This window comes from Hyposmocoma kahamanoa, unplaced genomic scaffold (assembly GCF_003589595.1).
Source record: "Hyposmocoma kahamanoa isolate Upper Pololo Valley unplaced genomic scaffold, ASM358959v1 87272, whole genome shotgun sequence".
Taxonomy (NCBI): domain Eukaryota; kingdom Metazoa; phylum Arthropoda; class Insecta; order Lepidoptera; family Cosmopterigidae; genus Hyposmocoma; species Hyposmocoma kahamanoa.
Window position 1 is genome coordinate 1 of NW_020654444.1, and position 10,983 is coordinate 10,983.

The 10,983-nt window shown below is 33.3% G+C and overlaps 2 protein-coding genes across 3 annotated transcripts; one reads left to right on the top strand and one right to left on the bottom strand.

Annotated features, from left to right (window-relative positions):
- Window positions 1-1,964: 1,964 nt before the first annotated feature.
- LOC113235551 (leucine-rich repeat-containing protein 57-like) lies at window positions 1,965-3,009 on the bottom strand. Its single transcript, XM_026471282.1, has one exon. It carries the CDS (start codon window positions 2,783-2,785, stop codon window positions 2,069-2,071), a length of 717 nt encoding a protein of 238 aa, XP_026327067.1. The 5' UTR covers window positions 2,786-3,009; the 3' UTR covers window positions 1,965-2,068.
- A 486-nt stretch (window positions 3,010-3,495) lies between these two features.
- LOC113235550 (metal-response element-binding transcription factor 2-like) lies at window positions 3,496-9,137 on the top strand. 2 transcript variants are annotated; one of them, XM_026471280.1, is made up of 6 exons: window positions 3,496-3,645; window positions 7,308-7,520; window positions 7,722-8,021; window positions 8,102-8,241; window positions 8,323-8,433; window positions 9,012-9,137. In XM_026471280.1, exons 1-6 carry the CDS (start codon window positions 3,630-3,632, stop codon window positions 9,096-9,098), a joined length of 867 nt encoding a protein of 288 aa, XP_026327065.1. In that variant the 5' UTR covers window positions 3,496-3,629; the 3' UTR covers window positions 9,099-9,137. The 2 variants fall into 2 exon arrangements, with proteins under 2 accessions (XP_026327065.1, XP_026327066.1); XM_026471281.1 differs by having other exon boundaries at window positions 8,323-8,418; window positions 9,012-9,134.
- The last annotated feature ends 1,846 nt before the right edge of the window (window positions 9,138-10,983 follow it).

The following is a 10,983-nucleotide window of genomic DNA, read 5'->3' on the forward strand; positions in this document are numbered from 1 at the left end:
AACAATTCTAGTTCGAACGTAAATGAAAAGTGAAAATGTAGCTGAAAACTTACTGACCCGTACTAACTTACAGGAATTACATTACATAACATATTTTACTTCTTTAAACGAAAGTTCATGGTTCTTTTAGAATTTCTCACCTCACAGGTCGCACAATATACGTTTGTATTTTATGTCCTTGATTTCTGAAGAGACCATCCCTATGCAATGAATCAAACAACTCACTACCATGCTATTATGATTAACCTTTAAACTGAGCTGCCAATATTATCAAAAAATAATAATTAAGAACCGAAAGCAAGCATAGCTGAATAGTAGATTTTGTACTTTTGTACTTTCGCACGGTTTTATTTGTATTTAAGTTCCCGTCTTACGTACCTATAACAAAGTAGCAACATAACACAAACTGTGGTAAGGTCTTTTTCGTCCTACGAGCTCTGCCTGCTTGAATCTTCAAAGTCATTTGCGGACTAGAATTTATTATCACCGGCGAAGCCGAAGGCACTTAAGGAAGGAAGGAAAGCTTCAAAAAAGATCTTTCAAGATATTTAAAGATGTCTCCGTGTTCCCGTATACAAGGCCCATGTAATAATAACAGAATTATGTAGAATATAGACTACACACACTAGTAGGTCCTTTACAAGAATAACTCATAAACAACGTTGCTTGTTTAAGTATAGGGTGCGATATGCCACACAAGATTCAAATGAAAGATGCTATGTTATTAATTCATCCACGGAAAATACCTTTTATAATATATTTACACCCGACGACGTCACGACGTCCTTTCTGCAGGGTAGGTTCCCGAGTTACAAGCAACTCTGTACAACAATCAACCTATTTCTCCGAGAGATAATTATTATTTATGACGTATTTAATTTTTTTACATAAATATTACCTGCCAACATTTACAAGGCGTAAACAAAAAAAATAAATATATTTACCTATATCATTAGAAAACTTCAAGAGAAATAAATTTAAAAAATACTTGACACTTCTCTCGTAAATGAAAGAAATAAATATAACGGCATTTCAGTCGAAAAACAAAAAAGTACTTACAAATAATAAAATAATTGTAGTTGTTTTAAGAAGAAACCACAAACAACATTTCACGTATAAAAAATCATAAAATGTCCGCGGTAAAGCCACGTGCATTCGACGAGCGATCGCATTCAACTGTTTGACCAGCGTGCGACTCGACTCGCATCTTGCAGCGAATAATATGACGACATCAGATTCCTACTTCACACCTCGTGTCAGAACACAATCCAAAGCACAGAATTGCGTCATGTGTTTTATCTATTCAATCATATATAAATATAGGTACTTATGATCTTTAATAACAAGCATTGGAAAGAATTTTGTTTATAATATAAAGGATGGAGTATGTGTTAACCAGAGTTCAAGAATTCTTTTCAAAACATATATTATACCAATATTTGTTTGAAAAAAAAAAACGGAATTTAGATCTGAAAAAATAGTTCTATTTCCAATGTATAACAATCCCGAAAACATAAGAAAATGTTTAAAGAGCTATAAAAGTATTACAAGCAAATGTAAAGTATTAAGACAATAATTATTATAACATTTTACTGGCTATTACATTTTCTAAGGATAATTTTCAAAGTAGAGTTAGTTAACTAAAAAAGGTTTCAATAAAAATGCCGCAGTTTAACAAAGTTCATGGATTCAAATTTTTAAAATGCCTGATTATGACTAATCACAGTTCATTCAAGGAGTGATGGTACACTTATTTCAATATATTTTATTTGAAACTTTTATTTTTATTTAAAATTAAAAACCAGTAACTAAATTCTCCACAATATATTATGTTATGTGTAATACAAGTATTTGGTCATGAGAAACTTAACACTACTTCTCATAAATAGAGCTTTTAAACTATAAAACATGTATGACATATTTAAGCAAAATGTTAATAATTTATCTAAAATATAAATATTTTTTTTATTAAAAGAATTATGTCCAGTGTTCAAAAGCAGACTTGTGATGATAACACAGTGACACTTATACAGAAAGAGAATACATTACACTAATGTGCTATTAACAATCAAAACATTTTCTTCTTCATAGCAGTATACCTCTCTGTATATTCATTGTATCCTTCTACAGAAACCAGCTGTTTAGCCTCAAATAAGTTTCCATCTATGTTAAGTGTGTGAATTTTCGAATCCCTTAACAAACTTGGCTTAATTGAATCCAAACTCAAGCAGTTCTCTTCTAATCTCAAAATCTTGAGCCTGGGAGCTTGGTGTAAATCATTGGATAAATTAGAAATCTCATTTTGACTTAAATTCAATTCTGCTGCATACAGTTCAGACATTCCATTAGGTATCTCAGTAATCTTATTGTTAGCCAACTCAACTACTTCTAAGTTACTGAGACCCAACAGCTGAACGGGAAACATTTTTATTCTGTTACTGTTCAAATACACTTGCTTCAAGTTTGTCAAACTTGAAAATGAATCAGGGAGGGCAGCAAGTAAATTGTTGGAAACATTTAGCAATTCCAATTTCTTTAAGTTCACAAGTGCGTCTGGTAACCACTCGAGTTTATTAGAGTCTAAATTCAACTGTTTTAATAATTTCAACTTGCTAATATCGTCTGACAAGCAGGTAAGTTTATTCTTGGACAGGTCCAAATTCCTTAGCCTGTCACATAGGTTGAACACTTCAGGCGGGATCTCTTTAAGCTTATAATCAGATATCTGAAGAACTCCAGTCTTCGACGCTGTGTCGTAATGCGGTTTGAGACCAGAATTTCCCATCACTTCGAACTCAAGTGCGGAAAAGATAAAAACAAGAAAAATGCAGATAACACAATGTTATGTACACGCGTCAATTAGCGTGTATCTTATCCTTGACGGTATTGTGATAAACTATCACTTTCCTGAAATTATATGCATCATCACGAGCATATTGTGAAGCTTTTAATGATTTTTAATTTGTTTTGGTCACAACACAAATAACCAACGAAGGTGACAGATACACAGGAGCTGTCAATGTCAAACTGTCATCTAAACAATAATATTGCCATAAATGGCATAATATTGTCACAGTGGTAACACCAGATTCAACACAAAAACTAAAAAAAAATTGAAAAATTGTCTTGCTAAAGCAGTAATTTTCGTCTGTTAAACAATGTTTTTGAAAAGTTTTTAATAACTAAAACAATCTAAAAAAGTATCCTTCACTCGAACATGAGAATCCAAAGAAGCTGGGTTGATATATGTAATTAATAAAAGTACCGGTTTTTATGCATCTCCACTCCAGTGTGGACGAAACCGACAAAAATCCGATCGACAGAACGGGAAGAGTTGGACGTTTTGTATTCAAAGTTATATCCTTTTTTAAGGTTTTTAGTAAACATTTTATATAATAATGTTATATTTAGTTGAATAATTGTGTTAGTGAACTTATAATTCATTGATAAAACAACTATTGTGTTAATTATGTTAAATTTTGTTTCTATACCACCGCGGGAAAACTCGGCACGGATTGCTATAATGGCCGCATTAGCGCCAATGCTTTTCATGTGTGTTCTTCGAAAATGAAATGAACCATTATAAATAAGTTTTATAGTGACATTGAATTTAAACCTACGAGTTGGCAATGGATATTAACACTGGTAAGTGCGATCTGCTTACAATATCAAGCCAACTACACAACTTCTGCATACTGTACTTTGTTGCTTGGTAGAACTCATCGCTATCTTACTTACAAAATCCATATAATTTGTTCAGGAGTCGTTTACGTTTAGGTTTTTCCAATATGCCTTATTAAGCTATGATTGTTCGGTTAGTATTAGCGAAGAAGTGGGTACGCTACAAAGTCACGTATACGAGTGACTGCTTTTAATATAATATTTACCTACTTTATTAAGATTATGGGCCACAAAACTCACCACGTCCCTTTGTTTTCGAAATAAACTGGACTACAAAGCACTGTGAAAAGATGCATCATTGACATCTGCATTATTTTGTCAATTTAAAAGGAGATTCCACTAACCATTGGTGATTTATGAAGCTTGATGATCTATTTGGAAATCCTTGTAGATTGATCTTTCTCTGTCATCCTTCTTTATGGTTAAAATGTATCTATCAAATTGAATCATTCCGAACTTGAGTGAGCCATAGATACAAAAGTTGAAGTTGAGAGATTTCTTTTTCCAGTCAGCACATGTACTATATTTGTACTCATATTATCATTCTCCATTGCATGCATGATATTGACTCTCCAACATGTACTTATTGCAATAGTGATCAAACTATGGACCATATATTCTTTAACTGTTCATACTTCGAATTTACTACACCTTCAACTGCTGGAAATATACAGCAAACCTGAAAATTTCCCACACTTGACCAAAGGCCTATTGACTCTCTGACTCTGTCCTATGTAATTAGCATCAATCTTTTATGACATGAAATAAAATATATAAAAACAGGCACTTATCACTAAAACAATGAAAGTACTAATATATAGAAATGGGCATTACAAATCATATATAGTTATTGAAACTATATATTGATATTACTCCGCCTCACATATTTTATAGCGATGCTGAATCAAGACGAGCGATTACCAAGTGGATACCAACAAGAAATCATTTATTCTCCAAACTATATACCAATATTGCTTTGTATCAGATTTTCGCTATATATTCACTGAGTGGATATCAATGCGAAACCAGTTTTTGTGCATCTTTGAAACTGTATACTAACATTGGCCAGCATTACTCTTCGTAGAACTATATCCAATAATATATAGTTTCGAAATCTGATTCCGCATATCAGTAACGGCAATGTATCAACGCAGCGTGCTGGCGGGCTGTATCCACTAATATATAGTTTCGATACGATAAAAGCTATATTACCCATTCCTACTATATGAAGAGGCTGTATAGTGGAACCTTTGCCTACCCAAATAAATAGGTGATTATTTTTTTTAAATTTATTAAGGCTTTGGCAAAGCCATCAGCCTAAACATGAAGTTTAATTATGTTTCTGTAAATATGGCCGCCACAAAGAGGATAGGCAATTTGAGGGGGCGTGTTTGGATTGACTCGGGATTCCTTAAAACGGGCCGATGTGGGTATTTTAGTTCGAGATTCGTATAATTTCGCGTTTTAGTCTTCAATTAAGGCACAATACCACTATCCTATTGCACTTTAAACTAGATTTCACAAAATAATTGAAAGTCAAAATAAAAACGACACTTTTCCCTCCAAAATACCCAGAGCGAATCTAAATAGGTGAGAACTTATAAAAAAATTAGTACAACAGCTATTAACAACATGTTATAAGATTCTGTCCATTCCCTCTTTGTGCGTGTGTTGTGTAAATTTATAAAAAAAAATTGTTTCTGTAATAGTTCCATAATAGTCATTCTTACTTGATATTGACAAAATCATCTATTATTTCTATGGAGCCATAGCATTTAAACGAAGAAGTCTGTGTAGGTTCTCTGTCGTTGTAGATTTGTGTTCTCAGTGAATTCTATCGAAACTCACCAGTCAAGTTTTGAGTAATAAGTGTGTGTTCCTCAACTTGACATTGGCAAAATCATTGATTACTTCGATGGGGTCATAATATTTAAAATAAGTAGTAGTATAATTATAAAAATTTATTAATTTGAAACAATTTATTGTAATAAATATTGTAATGTTTTACTACCATGATATTCATTTATTATTGTCAAATTATTCCACTACTTTGTTATAATTATTTAAATATTACAAAGTTCAAACACAAAGATTGCCCTGAGTAGATAGAATGTATGTTGTTTGTGTTCAATCTTTGTATTAATAATTAACAATCTTGAATTTCTTTAACACAAGATATCCAAGATTGTCAATAATAATAACAGTAGGCAATGTTTACATGAGTAACATTGGGCAGAGACAACATAAAGTGTAGATTCTGCCATGAGGTGAATGAAACTCCAGTGCATCTCCTCACCCAGTGCTGGCCCTCATGGGCGTACAAAGTTTCATTCTGGGAACACACAGGACACAACCAGAGAGAGGACATAAAAACTGTGTGACTGAGTGCCACTAGTATGAGAGCGACATAAAGTGCGAGATCGACATAAAGAAAGAGAGAAAAGCAGTATCTCGCTCTTTATGTCTCTCTTGCGCAAGTCGCGTTCTGTCGTGCAAGCCTTACTGCAAAGTCCTTCAGTTCTTTAATACTGTTGGCCTTAGGTCCGAACTGTAATTAGTGGTGATCACAATAGATCAGTTAATGGTTGTGGTGATGAGAGGCTGCATAGGCCCTGAATGCAGCCACCCTAATAATAATAATAAGACTGTTGAAATAATTGCCTCTTAAATGTGCCAATGCCAGCAGTAACTGCTGTTGTTTAGCCAATTAGATAATAAAAAACAATATGTCTTACATAATGCCCAATATTATGCTACACTTGTAGAAAATCTTACCTTGGTATTACTATTTCAATCTAATTAACCCTTAATTACTAATTGCAATATCAGTGCATAATAAGCCCTGAAACCTTTAAATGCTTTATAACCATGTAGGCTTTAAAATTTTATTAATATAAGTAATTATAATAATATATCTGTTTTTATTTTGCTTACTGCTTTTGGATTCTACATTCAGTGAGTATTATGTATCGTATTCTATCAGGTCCGGATTTAAAGTTTGCTTTCTCTTAGGCTCAAAAGCGTTTTTGATATTTTATTTATATTGCGCACCGAAACAGCTCAAAAAATTTACTTATAGTTTGGCGAGTGAATGTAGATTTTTAAAAAAGCTTGAGCCTCTAAGTAGGGATGTAATGGCCTAGTGGTAAATCCAATCTTGGTTGTCTCAGTAATTAACAGAAACAAAAAATATTTTTTCCTGTTTATAGTAATAGTTTCCTTAACTCTTTTTTTTAAACTCAATATTATTACATTATGAAAATTATTTATAATTAATCCAGCCCAAGTCCATGTACAATTGTTAGAGACTCATGGTTAACCTAATGATTTTGATAATGTATAGAGCCACGCGGCGTCTAAAATGCATAGTTGTGTTTTCTTCCACTATTTAAAAAAAAAAATTTTTCAAAATTTTTTAATTTAGAAAAAAATTATCAAAGTCGTTATGGTCACACGTACGTTCTTTTCCATCCTCTAAACACGTACGTGAGTTAAAATCAGGTAAAAAAGTATTTATTAGATTATCATATGTACTATCTATTTTGTATTAATATGACAAAAATAGTATTCAAACAAAAAAAATTTGTTAGTTTGGCATTAAATAATGCATTTGTTTTGTTGTAAAGAGGTCTCAGCACAATTGTCTTTGATCGATGTCCTGCTGAGCGACCTTGATAAAACAATCACACCATGCACTAACAAAAAGAATGAGAAGAAAGAAGAAGAAACACAAGATGCCATGCCTGATTCTACGACCAATACTGAGAAAAGCAATGCCAACCCATTCCACTGTGGAGATGATGTACTTGTTCCTAACAAGGATGGACGTTATTATTTAGGTATGTTTACAACCACCCTACCTGAAAGGTCATTATCTATTATTAATCATATATCATCGAGTCATTAACATAAGTCATCTTTATGAATCCAAGTTTTGATACATATTTTGGTTTCAATGCCATTATATTTTGTTGAAATTTTTTGGAGCAATAATGTAATAAAATATTTAACAGACGTAATAGGATACTGGTATCCAACAGGTACTATTGTAGAGTTAAGCACAAGCAACGACAATGACTTGTGTGAAGTGGGCGCGGGCGTCGCGCGATGTTTGGTCAAGTTCGGCGATGGCACGCATTCGTGGGCTGCAGTGTCGTCACTCAAGCTGCTCAGTGCACCGCCCGCCGACGATGGCAGGATCATGTGCGTGGTGTGTAAGCGCCGCGAGGGGCCTCCGCCCGCCACCGGCCCCGCCACCAACGCCATCATCGCCTGCGACATGTGTGGTAGAGGCTATCACGCTAAATGCCATTCACCACCAGTTGAAGCTTGGATTCATGGTACTTCACCATTAATTACGCTCTTATTACGAAGGAATTCCAAGTCAAAATAATTCTTTTTAATTTCATAATTTTTCCAGGCGCGTCGTGGCATTGTAAGAGATGTGTGGACCAGAGGTATAGAGTAGCTGCTGCTGAAAATAGAGCTTCAAAGAGATCAGACCTGTTTAGATTCAAAGGCGGTCAACAACGGCGACAGCAAGAAACCCCACCCTGTGATGTAGGTTTATTACCGTTCCAAGTAAGATTATGTTAATTGTTGACGGCGTTTTCATGTGAATGACATATTAAATTGTTTTAGACTGCATCAACCACGTCGTCAACTGGCTCTGATGGTGGAAAAGATCAAAACGAGGCCCATTGTTACTGTGGAGAGAAAAGTGACTGGCTTGCACAGGTACACCATAGAAATGTAAATTTACTTTTTCTTATCTCTACAGGATTATTTATAAAGTACTAACAAGGACTCTATTGCAAACATCTTATACAACAACGTTTGTTCCATGACTTTAAATAATCCATCAGATTTTACTTTGGTACAAAAATAAAAATATTAATAGATCACTCTAAACAGTGATAACTCTGTGCAGTAACAAAAAAAGCGCCAGCTTACATGCGTCGTAGGGGAAGACGCTTGCACGTTTAAACTAAATACGATCTAAAAAGTGTCAGATAATACAACAAAAACTTAAAAGTTTATTTTTGGGAAATTTATTATAATTATTAATACAAAGATTGAAGAGATATTAATCAAACACTTATAAAAATTATAATTACAACAAACTAGTGGAGTAATTTCACAAAAGAACAATTGAACATTTATTATGTTTTGTAAAATGTCATAGAACAAAAGTTGTTGTTTACGATGTTAGTAATACAGGAGGTTTCGAGGTTGTTAGTATTTCACAAATAACCCTGTATTAAGCATTTCTTTTTATTTTAATGTTACAAAACGGATTGTTCTTCATAAAACAAATAATCGTTTTACAGATGTTACTCTGCTGCCGATGTAACCGATGGTTTCACCAAAGATGCGTCTCCAGTTTACAGTATCCTTTATATGCTGGTGACAAGTGAGTATTAAAGTGGCTTCCTATGCTCTGTGATTTCATGGGCTTCTTTGCGCCAAAGCGGGAACTCGAATGTGTCTTGCGAGTTCTACCCATCCTCTGGCGCCGCACAACGTCTTTAGAGTTACCGACACATAGCGGATCTGACAGGCCCATACAAGCGAGGCCGCGCCGGCACGAGCATCACTCTTCCCATGGCGCACATAGGAATGTGTGCTCGTGCTGGTATCTACCAGGTTAGGTTAGGCTGCTCCTGCAGATTACCGATTTAGGCGGCCAAAATTATTTTATGACTTTTGTTTATACTAGATCTTCTATATTATCTATTATTAATTTTATGAGCATTATGTTTTGCATTATTATTTGTAAAAAAATCATAATATCATAAAAAAAATATTTATTTTGAAAATATACAGTGGTGGTCGTATAATTAGAAACCCTACAAACGGTCCTCGACATTATGTAAGAAACTTCACCGCAATCGTTTTTATTTTGAATTTAAACAATAAATAGGACAACAATAGGTTCAACGATTTATTATTTATTAGAAAAACAATATAAATCCCACTACACAAGTGCAGTTTCAATATTACATTACGGACCAACACTTAAAGCAGTTTTAAGGTATAAACAATAATGGACAACTAATTAGAAACAACAACAAAAAAGTGTAAAAAACAACATTTTTTTAATTATTAGCAATTAGTATTTTTATTTACGAAATAGCTACTATCCACAGCCTACCAATATTTATAATTAATATTTAGTGGCGTATCCCTTATTTTCAATAACAGCTCCGCAACGACGTGACAGTGATTCAATCAATGTCATACATTTTTCTAGGGGGATTGAATTCCATGCTTCAACAAATGCTTCATATTATTCGTTTTGCCTGGTGTTACGTTTGTTTGAGACTTTCTTCTTAACAATATACCGCAGATTTTCTATCGGGTTTAAATCCGGACTATTTGCTGGCCAGTCTAAAACGAATATACGCTGTTCGCTAAGGAAACATTTACGATATTGGCCGTGTGTTTAGGATCATTGTCATGCTGAAAGATCCAGGTTACAGGCAAATGATCGTCCGAGTACGGTATCATTGTCAGAGATGTACAAAATGGTTTTAAAAAAGCATTTAAATACAAAATGCAAAATAGTTTTCAGATTTACTGTTTCAAATGCAAAATACCAAATAGTTTTGCGTTTTGTATTTCAAATGCAAAATAGGTATTTTCAAAATACTTTTTCAAAATAAAATACCTTTTGACCATATTGAATGATATTTTAATTTATTTTGGGTATTTATCATGAGATATAGAACAGAGATACAATGCCGAGCCAAATGGCACCTTATGCATGATATTTTGGTCATATTTATCAGTACGCGTATCAATAAATTCTGTTATGTTATTAATAATAATAATACTCACTTAAAATAATGAAGTGAAAAATATAAACATCAGTTTTTATTTATTACGCTTTTTAACAATACCAATTGTTCAAATACATCATCACTCATTTTTCTTCTGTGAGGTCTCATAATCATCCCACAGTACGAAAAAAGTCTTTCTACTGGTGCTGAACTTGGTAAGGATGTGTTGTATTTTAAAAATACTTTCATTTCATTTTGTTTGACTGGTAATGTTGGCTAAACTTAATCACAAAGTATTTTGCATTTTGAAATGAATATCAAAAATGCAAAATACGTCTCGAAAGGTATTTCAAATAAAATACAAAATGTTTTTTTACTAAAAGACATTTAAATGCAAAATACAAAATAGGTATTTTGTATTTGCATTTTAAATAGAAGTATTTCAAATAAATCGCATCTCTGATCATTGTGTCCTTAGAATAATAACGCATAGAATGATAGTTTCATATCAAACGAACTG

What these genes read in the sequence shown, in the direction of transcription:
- LOC113235551 (XM_026471282.1), bottom strand. Translation starts at nt 2,785, where the DNA reads ATGGGAAATTCTGGTCTCAAACCGCATTACGACACAGCGTCGAAGACT.
- LOC113235550 (XM_026471280.1), top strand. An exon ending in AGTTGAAGCTTGGATTCATG is followed by an intron (nt 8,022 to 8,101) that starts GTACTTCACCAT and finishes TAATTTTTCCAG; the next exon opens with GCGCGTCGTGGCATTGTAAG. An exon ending in CACAGGTACACCATAGAAAT is followed by an intron (nt 8,434 to 9,011) that starts GTAAATTTACTT and finishes ATCGTTTTACAG; the next exon opens with ATGTTACTCTGCTGCCGATG.